Genomic DNA, 16,225 nt, shown 5'->3' with positions numbered 1-16,225 from the left:
GAGACGGAGGTAGGAATGAGTAGGGAGTGATATTTTCATTCATGGGGAAGAAATATGACTGGCTTGCTGTGGTGCTACCATTTAAAGGAAAAAAAGATGTGTATGTTACACTCTATGGCCAGGGACATGTTCCTACATACATTACCATGATCATTTTCTCTAAGCTTGTATAGGAACTCTGACCCATAGCCATCTTTCTTGTCTGCAGACATGCATACCATCCACTAGGGAGAGTTTAGGGTCAGAAAAATGGATGAAAAAAAATGTTTGGTTGCCTGGTTGATGACCATGTTGGGACTGTTTTCATCATAGAGAAGGGGAAGAAATGGGTACAGTAGTGGCAGATGCTTGTTAGCGGGCTGAGGGAAGGAAAGAATAATAATAACAATGAATAAGTATGTTCTTCTGTGAGTGTTAGATATCATTTTGAGACATCATATTATAAACCCTCTCAGTCTTGGCCAAACTCCAATTAATCCAACTATACCACTGCCTGTGCTTTCAATACTAATGTCATTAACTTTGTTATTTCACTCAATAGTTCCATTCCTGCAATCAATACACCACATACTCAAACAATGTATACCACTCTCAAACCCTTCCTTATTCAGCCTGTTCCTACATCAGCAATTCAGACATATCTAAGTTATGACCCACTACACTGCTGCTAGACAATCTAACAAATGAGTACCTCAGACTACCTGCTAAAGCTACTGCATACCCAGTATCCATCCTTATCAACACATCCATTCAGGACTCTTTTATCCCCGACATCTGGAAACAATCCTATATTATTCCATGCTATAAAGGCAGTTCCTCTAATGAACTCAACAGTTTCAGACACAGAGCTATCTCATCTCCATTACTTAAAATCCTAGAAGTATCCACTACCAAGTATTACAATATCTCCTAAATAATTCTTTATTCTCCCCATCCCAGCATGGCTTTAGGCCATTACATAACACTGACTGTGCTCTTTTATCTTCCATCAATAAAGAAATAAAAGCAACCTATTATCTACAGTTTTCCTTGATTTATCAATGGCATTTGATACTGTTTCACATCAAAAAACACTAAATAAGATCTCAAGCCTAGGACTCTCCACTGCGTTTCCATGCTGATTTCCCTTGTATCTCATTAATAGAAGCCATAGTGTTGAAATGAGACAAACCATGTCTTCCTTTCTTCTGATAGCTTTAGCAGTCCCTCAGAGTTCCATTCTTGGAGCCTTACATTCAATATATTCATTAATGACCTCCCTTACATTCTGCAAATGCTCCTGTCATTCAATATGCAAATGATTCTACAACCTCTGGTGAACAGAGGGAAGGTTTATGTCACAGGAGGACATATTATGCCATAGAAGAGCACAGGTAAGATCTACACTGTTTTTATCAAAGATGGATGCTAGTGCCATTTCCCTGGACTTCACAACCTTACATAGAGAGCTTTCACTGCTGTAGAGGCTTGGTTTAAGGACTTTAATCTTGTACTTAATGGCAAGAAAACTAAACTTATGTTTATCTCCACAAAATCTATTTCTAACATGAAAGGCAACTTTTCTATCATCTCATCAGAAAAATCATAGTTCTGTGTTACTCATAACAAATTACTAAGATTAATGATAGACGATAAATTCAAATATTATATTCACACTCAGGAAGTTGTCAAAAAATCTTTAAAAACTGGGCATGCTATACAGAACCAAACATTACTTCATGAGAAATACCAGAAAATGTATTGCATTAGCCTTTCTACTCCCATCTCTCTCATATGCAGTATCGGTCTAACCAACTTACACTTAGCTCAAATTTCAAAACTTGAGCAGACTTAGAATAAAACTGCTAAATTCACAATTAACTCTCTCTCTCTGTCTGTCTCTCTGTCAAGGTTACCAGTATCACTCATTTAGAGAACGCAACTGGCATGAATTTTCCAGCAACCTCAATTCTATCCAAACGAAACAGGCTCATAAAATTTTCTATTATGCAGATAACCGACCAATACTCAACCCACTCTAATCATCGTCCCTCCCAGCCAGGCCACTTAGATTCTCAGAAAAAATCCATATGCAATATAATCTCTTCACTTGTGCAGCACTGCCAAACTCTGGAATTCTCTTCCACTATCACTCACAGAAACCGCTAATCCCAGACTCTTAAAGTACAATTAAAATCACATTTTCACTCCATCTGGATATGTCATTGCCATTTCCGCTAAAGCACTACCTCTACAAACTCTAATAAACATGTCAGCATCTTCTCCACCCCCCCCGAATCAAACACAAACCATATACCACTCCTTGAATCACTCCTGATTAATAAACTTTTTATGAATCAAAACTGTCCCTGTTTTCCCCTTCACAGTTCTATAGCCTTTTATTATAATTTTGAAACATTATATAACTGCAGCAAAAGAATGTATGCTTACCAGCTGACAAATTCAATATGAATATAATTTCTTACATGGAGATCCTGCTCATCATTATTAACATCTTCATCTCCATCCAACCCTTCTCAAATCCATTTCTACAAACTATCTATCCTCTGATTCTCAACTCCACTCCATCCTTCACACCTCTATTCTTACCAGATATCCATCCCCTTATCACTAAGAATCTCTGCACTCACCCTCACTACTTGATTCATCCTCTATTTCCATTTCTATTCATAATTTAAAATTGTAAATATATGTAGATGTTTGCTCGTTTATCTTTTTTTACAAACACACACATACATACACTTTTTTTATCATTTAAACATTAAAATTGACCTTGTCCAAATATTCATGTAATATTTTATAATATTTTGTGATATTTTATTGTGTAATCTAGCCTAATACTTAAACTATTTCTTGCACTGGAAAATATATACATGAATGTAGAAGCGGCTAACAACTCCCTTCCAGAGGAAAAATCAGTTTTTTATGTATTTAACCATCAATGAAAACTTAATACTGTGTTCAAAACCTGAACTACATGGTGTTAGAACTGAGAAGGTATTATACTATCAGGGGAAGGTATTATACTAACAAAAAAGTTTTGAAAAATGTTGGGAAATTTTTAAAAATGTTAAAACTGTAAGGCAGTCTACAAATGAGGAACTATATTATTTATTATTCAAAACAACAGTACTTTACTACTTTTTTTAAAAACCCACTACCTCCATGTGTACCCCCAAAGGAGGTAATTCAAATTATTCCTATATAGTTATCATAGGACTCAAATTAATACTAGTAAAGAACCAAAATAATTGGGAGATGAATAGTGTTTATCTCATATAGCTCTTAAGTTTAAGGATGCAGGAAATGTTACAATGTTCGTTAAGACCCGGACTACTAAAGGCTTCCAGTTTAATCTGCCATTCTAGTTCCTTAATTTCGAGGAATAATGCTTGGGGCATTGTTAGTATAATACCTTCCCCTGATAGTATAATACCTTCTCAGTTCTAACACTATTGAGTAATAACCTAGGTATTATTCTACCTTGACTTTCCTGTAGGCACACATGTAGTTCAGGTTTTGAACACAGTATTAAGTTTTCATGTCCGAGCTCCATCTGAGTATCATCATAGTTTTTGTAAATACATAAAAAGTTCTTTTATTATACAAACATTTTGAACTTTAACAATGTTATGTACAAATTCTACATTCATGTATATATTTTCCAGTGCAAGAAATAGTTTACTTGCTTCAATTCTGTTAACACAGAAAGCCTAGTATTAGGCTAGATTACACAATAAAATATCACAAAATATTATAAAATATTACATGAATATTTGGACAGTAGAAGTCCTTTGTTAGCATTTGGAATGTTCTTTTGGCTAAATGCCGTAACTTCTAGGTTGCCTTTGTTTTTTAATTATTTTTTAACTGTTTATTAATCTTATTTGCGCAAGTCCATGTTTTAAAATGGGGTGAATTTTTTTTCTTTTTTTTTGACTTTTTTTTTTTTTTTTCTTTTTTTTGATGAAGCTACTTATGTATTATCAGTAGTAAAAACTGTTTGGTGTGTTATAAAATAAAAAAATTAAGTAAAGCTCAATTTTAGTTGCTTCTTTGGATCTGGTCTCCTGACGATTGTGTTTTCACCAGTTTTTCTTCTGCTTCGGTTCCATTTAAACATGTAGGTTCTACATAAATTCTGAAGGTTTACTATGTCACATGATATGTGACATTGCATGCCATTCTATGCATATTGTCTACACACTGATTGCAAGTATTTTGTATACCTATTGGAGATTTTTATCCCTGGGGATTCTCTGAAAAGGGGTCTCTTAAGATCCTGTTGGACTTTTCTGTGAAACAAATGAAAATAAAATAATAATAAATAAACTCTTTTTGCTTCTTAGATCATTGAAATACAGCTGTGATGTTTCTTAAGTAGGGAAAGTTGAGGAGTGAGATCATTTTCTATGTACTGCATGTGGAAGAAATGTAAATGCAAATTATTTGTTTTAATTTCTTCTCTTTGTGACAGTGAAGTCTTTGAAGTGTGGCTGCCAGTTTTATTGCCATGCGTAATTTAGAAACTCACTCATAGCTGTAAACGGGGTCTCACCATTATGGTTTTATTGTTCTAACTAGTTGTGGAATGCCATTTACTTTAAATAATCCAGTTATGTCAACTAAGTTATAGCTCCTTATTTGAAGACTGATGCACTTTTTACAGAAATAAAAAATACCTTAGTGCAGAATCCAAATGTGCCCTTACTCAGACTTTCTTACTACCCACTGTACTCTATGCCTCCCCTATCCTGACTAACCTACAATCCTCCCTTATTCACAAACTCGAATCAGCATGCAATAAAGTTGCTAGATTTGCTGTAAATCATCCCTACTCCTCCCACCACTGCCTGGCCCTACAGAACCATCACTAACTTGAACTCCCACATCATCTTACTCTCACAACTCAATTCCAAACTTCTCACTCCCTTCTCAATAACCTCACTACCTGCCCATCACTTTCCAAACTTCTGTCCTATTACACCCCCAATCATCCTCTTCATAGTTCCAACCAACTCTTACTACTGACCTATAAACCCTTTAAAAATATAGGGAAAAATCTTTATAAATACTGTCTCTCATAGCTGGAACAAACTCCCATTACATATCAGAAGTATAACTCATGCCAACAACTTTAAAAAGCCATTAAAAGATCACCTGCTTAACTCCAAGATCTGTTACTGCAATCACCCCACTTATCCTCCTGTATACCTCTGTCTATTCACATCCTACAACCTCTGCTTAGGAAGTGTTTTGGCATTACATCTAATTCTTGTAAATATTAGAATATGCTAGCTTTTCAGCACTTCAGCTAAACTGTTAGTAAGTTTATATTTTCAGTACTCATACCTTCTTATGTGACAACTATAATTTGTTCTGTATACCGGCATTTCAGTTTGTACTCTGTTTTATCTTCTGTATAATGTTTCTTGTACTTTTTATTGCTGTAGGAGGTTGGCATAATGGTTAAGGTGTTTGCCTTACAAACACAAGGTGCAGGGTTTGATTCTCATATGGGGTAACTGGCTAGACATAAAATGGCCCACAAGGGCAGTTAGCCTAGTACTAATCTATGAACCTGTGAAATAAATATTGATGTGCACTATGCATTCTGGCCTTTTGAGATAATTCTGAAATATGTAATTTAGTTATTACTTGGTATATAGGTTCATAGGTGTTTACTAGGCTAATGACCACAAGGGCCTTTTTAAGCCTAGCTATGCATCCCAAATCTCTGACAAGTTCTGGTACCCTTGAAAAGTGTAATCAGGGGCTTTGAAGATTAAACATTTACAAGCAAGCAAGGGCCAGGGAGATGAACCATTTACAGGTTGCCTGCATCCATTAGAGAGATAGTGCCAAACTAGGGATGAGATGAATTTCCTGTTCTCCATCCAGTTGTCCAAGTTACAGTTGAATTGGGTTAGAGAGGAATTCTGCTTCACATGGATGAGGAGACTTTTCCAGAGATGGGGTAGTCTTTGTGATACATATCTGTCTCTCTAGCAGGTCCTATTTGTAGCACAGGCAAGATTTAAGCCTTTAGAATGAGTAATTCTGCTGCTGTTTTTTTTTTTTTTTTTTGCTGATATGCAGGAGGTCCATCAGAGTGGCGTCTGACAATGCCCTGTATGCCAGGCATAGATCTCCAGTCAGCAGGCTGTAGGAGCCAGAATACAGGGATAGGGCCTTGAGGCGGTCTGCAGAGGACACTTTACTTATGCCCTGTATTCTTTCAGTGAGAAACCTCTGTGGATGTTACAGTTGTTGGATATGCTTGGTTAGGTACATACCAAAGGCGGCATTTTACTCAATGATAGGTATGATAAATGCTGAATACAGTGGAAGAATGACTTCCTTGGACCTAGATGCCATACCTTTGTTTATAAGTTGATAATCTCTTTATATGTGTTAAGGTAACCTAGTATGATCTAATGAATGCATGAATTTATTTAAATGGAAATTGTTCCTGTATGCTTAGTAGCATGCATAGCTGATTATTGGGACTTTTATTGCTGAAAACAAGCTCAGCATAAGCAACAATTTAGTGGTGTTTAAACTTGTCATGTTTAGAATAAACACCATTGCAAATGGTACAAAAATACAAAAAGCAGAAAATTCATATAAAAACCCAATATGATGCTATTTTAAAAATATCTCAAGTGATCACACAACTTATTCCATAAAATCGTAGTATTCTGTCAGTCATTACTTTTCATTCTGACAAAGGGATTTATCCCTTGCTAAAGACTAATTTAATTAAGAAGTGGATGTGTGTGTGTGTGTGTGTGTGTGTGTGTGTGTGTGTGTGTGTGTGTGTGTGTGTGTGTGTGTATGTGAGAGACAGACAGGCAGACAGAAAGAGAGAGAGAACATGTGGTTACAAACCAAATGCCCTACTTACCAAATAATAGTCTAACTGAAGACTTAAGACAGGCCATACTAGCATCACAGGCTATTACTTCATTTGTGCAGTTAGCTGGTGTTCCCGAACAGTTATAACAAACCATAGGAGAAGCTGCGGGAAGGAAAAAAAAAACAAATTGGTTACGAAAAAGACAAGCTTAAAACTTTGTCATTTGTTGTATAAATGATGATGCCAACATTAGCCTTGCATTGAACTGATGTTAGCATTGTAAAAGCAGCTGAAATTGTGATAATATTAACAATAATTGAAATAGTTCTCCTACACAGAGAAAAACAGATGTGTTTTCATTTCTTCATCTGATTTTAAATTCATTTTAACAGTCTGTATCTGCTTTAGCTAAGGTCTTTAAGTCTGTACTACTGATTCCAGTACATAGTTGCACTATATTTTTGCCCTATATGTGAGTTAACTGTACTGAGTGTATGTCAGGCTAGCTCAGAACTTGTCTTTGCATTGCAGCAATTCCAGGACAGTCAGCTCGGAGCAATAGCTCTAATTGCTTTTCTCTCCCACCCACCCTGTTGTAGTTGTGTTCTAAAACCCAATGTATCTGCTGTTGCCTGCCCCTTATAATAATTTCACAACCTAATTCCCTCCTTCTCCCTGTTTACTGGCTGTTAACAATAAGCACATAAGTAAACAACAAAAACCAGAAGAAACAGTGCAAAAACACACCAATAATCAACTGAAAGCACTGTTGAGAGGAGATACCAAACACCGGTCAGCCCCAGGATAATTCCAAAAGTTTAATGAGCCACAATACACAATCCAAAGTGAATATAACGTTAAACGCTTATCGAAACACCGTGTTTTTCGTCTAAAACTCAGACTTCATCAGGCACCAATTAAAAAACAATCAATTAATTAATTAAACATTAAAATATATAGGCAAACACTTTCAAATAATCCAATGAAAAACCAAAATCATGAATAATTAATCAAGGTCTCTGGAATGGAGCAAAATTCTTCATATTGCATAAAGAAACATCTGACTCAAAAAATCATATTGCAGTGTAATAAAAATGATTATGTAACCATTATATCATTTATCGAAAGTCATAAAATAAATGGGTGAATAAAAACTGCATACAAATTTAACTTAATTAATAAATGAACACCCCTATGCAATGAGGAAGGAATATATGTACAAATACTTGCATTTGTATTGTAACACTCCCCTCTAGTGGTCTCAGACTGAAACAACAAGTCCGACTAAAAAATCCACTAAAATATTTGAATAAACCCAAGAATATGTTTCTATAAATATATGTTGTTAAACTTGTGGTATAAATATATATACAAAATCTTGAATATTCAATATTAAAACTCAACCTAATATTCAAGCCTTTCAATAATGTTAAAAATAAAACCCATAATAAAAATTAATTATAAATAAATTAGTGAATGTAAGAATAAATAATACATAAATATAATGAATATTGTAAAATATTCTTTCATTCTTGGAATGGGTATGTATATCCTGTATTGTATGTTAAAGTTAAAATGTTGAATATATATCATAGACTACTAGATCCCAAAATTTAAAATCTAAAAAATGAATAAAAAATGAATAAAAAATGGTAATGAAGTAAACCCAAAGCTAAAAGCCAAAATCTGTATTATAATCTAGCAGCCCTCATTTTGAGGACAGGAGCAAGTGAAATATAATCATTAAGTCCTGGGAATCTGTTAGCTTCTAAAACAATTTGCCCGTATAATTCTCTATATTCGATCCTGGTTTCCCAAAGACCACCCCTTTCATCACGCTGGACTTCCTCAATCACAAAAAACTTGTATTTAGCCAGTGGGCAGGAAGTGGTGTGTCTATATAATGCATTAGTAATTTTTTTATTTTTAATATCATTTATATGTTCATATATTCTTCTTCTAATTTTTCTCTCTGTTTTCCCTATATAGAAACTAGAGCAAATCTCACATATAGCGATGTATATCACATCATAAGAATCACAAGTACTAAAAGTATTGCCGGCTATTACTCTTCCTCGAGATTCAATGTGAACCTGATGTGAATTTGCCATCAAAGGGCATTGGGAACACATTTTACAAGAGAAAGTCCCTGGCACCTTATTTCCCTTCTTGTTGACCCTATACTGTGTCGACAACCAATCCTTAACATTCCGCCCCCTTCTAAAAATAATCTTTGGTGGTCCATTCTCTTTACAACCAAGATCAGTGATTCTGGCAAATTGGTCCCATTCTTTGAAAAAAACTTTTTGTATTACTGTTGCATCACCACTGAAATCTATTATGAAAGCATTGTTGAATTTCTTATTGTTGTGCTGAGTTGTAGTATTAGAACCTATTCCATCCTGTAATTCTGTACTATTTAGTTTAATAGGCTCTTTTCCTAAAATCGGCTGGAATCTATCTATCCTACCTTTAGATACTTCTTCATATATATTAGAACAAAGTTCTATAGGGTAACCCCTTTCTAGGAACATCTGAATCAAAAAACTACACTCCTCAGCAAAATCAAAATCATCCGATGTCATCCTAGAAATTCTCACAAACTGCCCCTTCACGATACTTTTTTTTCTGATAGATAGGGTGTCCGCTACTAAAATGTAAATAACTATTGGAGAATGTATTTTTTCTGTATACCTTAGACTTAAAACAATCAATTTCCTTAATTAGTGTAATATCTAAATAATTCATTTCTTTAAAGCTGATAACATGGGTCAATTTTAAAAATTCAGTAGTACTATTGATATAGTTTATAAATTCATTCAATTTTTCATAACTATCTTTCCATAAAATAAGTATATCATCTAAAAATCGTTTATATAAGTACCAGCAATCATTATATATACTATTGTAAATAAATCTTGCTTCCCAAGTGTTTAAAACCAAATTGGTGAAAATGGGGGCACATCTTGCCCCCATTGCTACCCCACTGATTTGTTGGAAGTATTCGCCTTGAAAAAATACTTATAAATATATAATTATGTTTTAACACCATTTCCATTAATACCAAACATAAATATACCTTATTGTCGTTCACTTCTCCCAAATATCTAATGGCCTCTTCAAACTATTCAAGTCCAATGTTATGTGGAATGGACCCAAAAAGGTCCACAACATCTATAGTTACAAAAATTAAATCATTATGAAACATATGGCTTTTAACATTATAAAGGAAGTCCCAAGAATCTTTTAAAAAAGATGTACCTATCATCATCAATGGTTTTAATTTTACATCAATATATCTGGCTAGTGGGGAGATAACTGACCCTTCGACAGCAACTTTAGGACGCAAAGATGGGTCTAATAGATCCTTATGAACTTTAGGAATCCCAAAAATGGAAGGAACTTTAGGTCTATTGACATGTAAAAACTCAAATAGTTCTTTGTCTATAAATCGTTCCAAAAATAAATCCTATAACATACTATATATTCTCCTATAACCTATATTAATCTAATTTTTAGAAAGGTTACTATATTTAGTTTCATCAAGTAAAATATGTAACATTTTTACCTCATAACTAATATTATTCATTAAAACTATCCCCCCACCCTTGTCAGGTTTCATAACTCTTAAGTTAGCATTGACCCTTAAGTCTTGAAGAAGTGAATATTCACCAGGTGAGAGATTAGGGGCAAACTACTGAATTTTTAAAATTTACCCATGTTATCAGTTTTAAAGAAATTAATTATTTAGATATTACACTAATTAAGGAAATTGATCGTTTTAAGTCTAAGGTATACAGGAAAAATACATTCTCCAATAGTTATTTACATTTTAGTAGCGGACACCCTATCTATCAGAAAAAAAGTATTGTGAAGGGGCAGTTCGTGAGAATTTCTAGGATGACATTGGATGATTTTGATTTTGCTGAGGAGTGTAGTTTTTTTATTCAGATGTTCCTAGAATGGGGTTACCCTATAGAACTTTGTTCTAATATATATGAAGAAGTATCTAAAGGTAGGATAGATAGATTCCAGCTGATTTTAGGAAAAGAGCCTATTAAACTAAATAGTACAGAATTACAGGATGGAATAGGTTCTAACACTACAACTCAGCACAACAATAAGAAATTCAACAATACTTTTATAATAGATTTCAGTGGTGATGCAACAGTAATACAAAAAGTTTTTTTCAAAGAATGGGACCAATTTGCCAGAATCACTGATCTTGGTTGTAAAGAGAACGGACCACCAAAGATTATTTTTAGAAGGGGGAAGAATGTTAAGGATTGGTTGTCGACACAGTATAGGGTCAACAAGAAGGGAAATAAGGTGTCAGGGACTTTCTCTTGTAAAATGTGTTCCCAATGCCCTTTGATGGCAAATTCACATCAGGTTCACATTGAATCTCGAGGAAGAGTAATAGCCGGTAATACTTTTAGTACTTGTGATTCTTATGGTGTGATATACATCGCTATATGTGAGATTTGCTCTAGTTTCTATATAGGGAAAACAGAGAGAAAAATTAGAAGAAGAATATATGAACATATAAATGATATTAAAAATAAAAAAATTACTAATGCATTATATAGACACACCACTTCCTGCCCACTGGCTAAATACATGTTTTTTGTGATTGAGGAAGTCCAGCGTGATGAAAGGGGTGGTCTTTGGGAAACCAGGATCGAATATAGAGAATTATACTGGCAAATTGTTTTGGAAGCTAACAGATTCCCAGGACTTAATGATTATATTTCACTTGCTCCTGTCCTCAAAATGAGGGCTGCTAGATTATAATACAGCTTTTGGCTTTTAGTTTTGGGTTTACTTCATTACCATTTTTTATTCATTTTTAGATTTTAAATTTTGGGATCTAGTAGTCTATGATATATATTCAACATTTTAACTTTAACATACAATACAGGATATACATACCCATTCCAAGAATGAAAGAATATTTTACAATATTCATTATATTTATGTATTATTTTTTCTTACATTCACTAATTTATTTATAATTAATTTTTATTATGGGTTTTATTTTTAACATTATTGTAAGGCTTGAATATTAAGTTGAGTTTTAATATTGAATATTCAAGATTTTGTATATATATTTATACCAAAAGTTTAACAACATATATTTATAGAAACATATTCTTGGGTTTATTCAAATATTTTAGTGGATTTTTTAGTCGGACTTGTTGTTTCAGTCTGAGACCACTAGAAGGGAGTGTTACAATATAAATGCAAGTATTTGTACATATATTCCTTCCTCATTGCATAGGGGTGTTCATTTATTAATTAAGTTAAATTTGTATGCAGTTTTTATTCACCCATTTATTTTATGACTTTCGATAAATGATATAATGGTTATATAATCATTTTTATTACACTGCAATATGATTTTTTGAGTCAGATGTTTCTTTATGCAATATGAAGAATTTTGCTCCATTCCAGAGACCTTGATTAATTATTCATGATTTTGGTTTCTCATTGGATTATTTGAAATAGGGTTTGCCTATATATTTTAATGTTTAATTAATTAATTGATTGTTTTTTAATTGGTGTCTGATGAAGTCTGAGTTTTAGACGAAAAACGCGGTGTTTCGATAAGCGTTTAACATTATATTCACTTTGGATTGTGTATTGTGGCTCATTAAACTTTTGGAATTATCCTGGGGCTGACCGTTGTTTGGTATCTCCTCTCAACAGTGCTTTCAGTTGAATAAGCACATAAGTATCATTTTGCAAAGTTTCTTTCCTTAAACTACACACCAGGCTAAAAAAGACCTTTGATAAAATTGCTTAATATTGAAAGTACTGATACTGCTTGCATTAATTTTAGTATCAAATTAGTGATTTTTTTTTTTTACTGTAATTAGTTGACTGGTTCTTGCTAGTGGCAGAAAAAGGTTTCCAGGCTATGGTTGATAGCTTTTGTTATGGCTAAAACTGGACCAAGGCCACACCCCTCACACCTCTCATAACCCCAAAAATTTCTTCATGTCTCCTGCCCACTTTCTGCCCATTTTCTAATGTCATTGTCACATCAGATGAGGAGGAATGTCCTCTTTTTTCTGTTTGTGATGCCTTCTTTCTGCTGATTTACTATGCTTTTCTGTAAAATAAGCATAGTAAGTCTGCCAATTAACAAACTGTGATCGCTTGTTTCTTTTATCGGTACTTACATATTATCGCAACCAGATTTTCACGATAATACCGCTTGCTTCCCGATATGTGAATGTAAACAGAAATATATGCAGAATCACAATGACAAAGTGAACTTTATGAAAAAACATTGTTTAGATAAGAAAAACAGTATAAAATTTAAGAAATGAGTGCTTGTTTCACGCTATGCCGCTTCCCAACATCTTGTCACTGAAAATACATTTTCTACAACAGTTATGTGTAAGACACGTTCCATGTCCAGAAATATGTTGCCCAAACCATCCGGAAGACATCCACAAGTATGCTATCCAAAACATCCATAAAACATTGTAAAAGTAACTACTATCCAAAAAAATAAATAAATCTGGTGCTGTCACAAAATACATACATGTTTTTCATAGTACCACCTAACACCACGTCACATTAACTTTAGCCTCCGTTGTACAAGACCGTTATCTCCCACATGTCACATTAACTTTATCCTCCATCACATTGTTTACTCTCTTATTCCCTTTAACTGAAATTATGTTCCATTTGTAAAATAAAAGCAGTTATTTACACAAAAAATGTGCTGCTCCAGATTTCTTATTCTCATAGAAATGTATAGGAAATTTTGTAACAATCCTTCTTGCAGTACGGCAGCAGTACAAACAAACATTTCCCAGGTGTCCTCGATTCATTTCCTGCAACCAATTTAGAAATATGCAAAACAAGATTCACATTTCCACGTTCATTTGGGTTATGAATTTGGGACAAACTAGGTTGTACCCACAGAAAACATCACATCCAACCATACATTCACTCCCACAATCTGTTTTTGGCCCAACAAGCATATTACTGCAGCCTCGAAAATCTGGTTGCGATAATATGTAAGTATCCTTTTTTCTTGAACAGAATAATGGAGGTTGTACAGTGTTTTTTGGACTACCAGACAATCAGTTTGATTTCTAGATAGTCTGAAAAAAAAAGATAGTTGGTCATGCTATTCCAGGCTAGTTGTTTCGCACTGAAATTTAAATAGTCAGTAGGAAGTCCACCCAAACATCATTCTAAAACTGAACTTCAAATAGCTATAATTACTCTTGTTCCCAGAGCCATTCCTGTCGGTACCATGGACCAGCACTTCCCCACAACGTCTGTATCCAGCCTGATTGAGATGGGTTTCTTGAGTCAGTGTAAGAATTGTATCTTGCTGTCTGATGTTCATCTGTTACTCAAACAGCAAAACACAGTGTGCGAGAGATGTACATATATATTATCCTTGGAGGCAAAAATCTCACACACAGTAAACTCAGACACCAAAATCAACAGCAGAACACCACATAACACACCTCTCCAAGGCCATCAGAATACACCTAATCTATCATCCACTGTGGTTCTAAAGATTAGCTTGCCTATACCTGAATACCTCTAAAGCCCAGTGCAGGCACAAAGCAGACTCAGCATATTAAGCCTACTTCCTCAAATAGCACAAGGAGTCCCAAAAAATCACACATGCTGAGCTCATAAGGCAGGCATCAGCCCAACCAAACATTCTTGTTACAGATGACTCCATTGTAAGACATACAGATGTGCCTCTTACCAGGCTGAGCAAGGAAAGGGTGATGGTTAGTTGCTTGTCTGGTGCCAGGATCAACAAATACCAGTATGACTGTATCATAGTTCATGCCAGTGCCAGTGATTTGAGGTGTACCTCCCTGGATTATATGAAGAAAGACCCAATGGATGTCTCTGACTATGTGTCCAAGCCAGTTATGAGCCCAACATTGAGTAGCATTCTATCTTTTCCAAGGATGTTGCCATGATATGATCAACGAATAGCTGACTTCAACAACTGGCTTAGTTTTGGTGTCATTTGAAGGTGGTCCAGTATTTGTCAACCTGGGAGGATATGATCGACACACCACTCTGCTTTGCTAGGGATGGCCTATATCTATTTCATCTAAAGTTTTGATTATTGGTAACATTTCCACCCCAATACTTCCTTTTTTAGACAATGCCAACATGGTTAACCTACTGACATAATGAAACATGCAAAGGAAAATATGAAGGTGTTGATCAGTGCTAGGAGCCTAAACAAGAAGCTCCACTCCTTACAAGCCCTTCTCACCCTGGAGGACATTGACAGCTGTGTGGTGATTGAGATGTGGTTTAAAATGGTGCAGAGCACTTACAACCTTCCATACATTTAGACCAGCTACTACAGAGGGGGGGAAAGTGGGCATCTGTGTTCATCCAGAAGAGAGGCTGCTCAAGGCTGGTGAACCAGTTTGACCCACCAGATTTTCATTTCCAAAGTTATTGTTTAAAAGTGATACCATCAGAAAGGTCCTGTACCATATATTAGCTAGCTATAGAACTCCCTCTATGACAAAAGAAAGTCACAATGCCTAGCTACAGTAACTAGAATCACTCGGTATTAAACCCAACACCATTTTCCTAGGTGATTCAAACTGTCTAACAATAGACTAGGAAACCTACAACACTACTACTGGTGCACAGGCACAGAGCTTCCAGGACTGTGTCAATAAAACTGCCCTGGAACAATTAGTCAGAACACCCACTAAGAGGAATAACATCTTGGATCTTGCTCTGACTAATATGGGAACATCTTGCACCATCCCTTGTGTATCTTCATTATTTGTTAGGTCTGACCATAAAGCAGTCTCCTTTAAAATAAAACTGAAAGCAGATATCCCTTCCACCCAATGCACCTCTAGAAATTTCTTTAAGACAAACTATCTACTTGTAAGTGATACATTGGCAAGTTTCACATCCCCACCAAACCCAGATAATTCCACTGAATATGCAAAAATGTACAGTATCATACCATACCAGTATGTAAACAGTTACATATATGCAGCTGTACCCCATAGGAACAAGTTAGGACACAGATAATCAAAACAGGGTAAATTACCTCTACAAAGAGACCAGTCACCAGTGGAGCCCCCAGGGTTCTGTGCTGGGACTTCTCCAGCTTGGCATCTTCTTTTCTGAAGTACAGGCCAATACTAAAGGGCTCTGGCTGACAAATTTGCAGATATCTGTAAGCTAGGAGCAGTCATTGAATCCCCAAATGGCTTAGCCATCCTGCACGAAGGTCTGTCTCAAATAAATAACTGGCGTCATAATAATTGCCTGAAACTAAATACTAAAAAATGCATTTTTTTCCATTCTTTGGGAAGTCATCTACCCCAGGGA

General features: G+C 35.0%; 1 protein-coding gene across 1 annotated transcript in view; it reads right to left on the bottom strand.

The window, feature by feature from the left end:
• LOC122809060 (protein psiQ-like) overlaps positions 1-16,225 on the bottom strand; it is a 120,997-nt gene that overhangs the window by 70,306 nt on the left and 34,466 nt on the right. The window contains exon 4 of the mRNA XM_044080275.1: positions 6,908-7,021. Within this exon, the coding sequence (XP_043936210.1) occupies positions 6,908-7,021 (114 nt within the window). The remainder of the gene's footprint in view (positions 1-6,907; positions 7,022-16,225) is intronic.

Source organism: Protopterus annectens, chromosome 8.part0 (genome assembly GCF_019279795.1).
Source record: "Protopterus annectens isolate FY-2018-M chromosome 8.part0, PAN1.0, whole genome shotgun sequence".
Taxonomy (NCBI): Eukaryota; Metazoa; Chordata; order Ceratodontiformes; family Protopteridae; genus Protopterus; species Protopterus annectens.
This window is presented reverse-complemented; position numbering and strand designations above follow the sequence as displayed.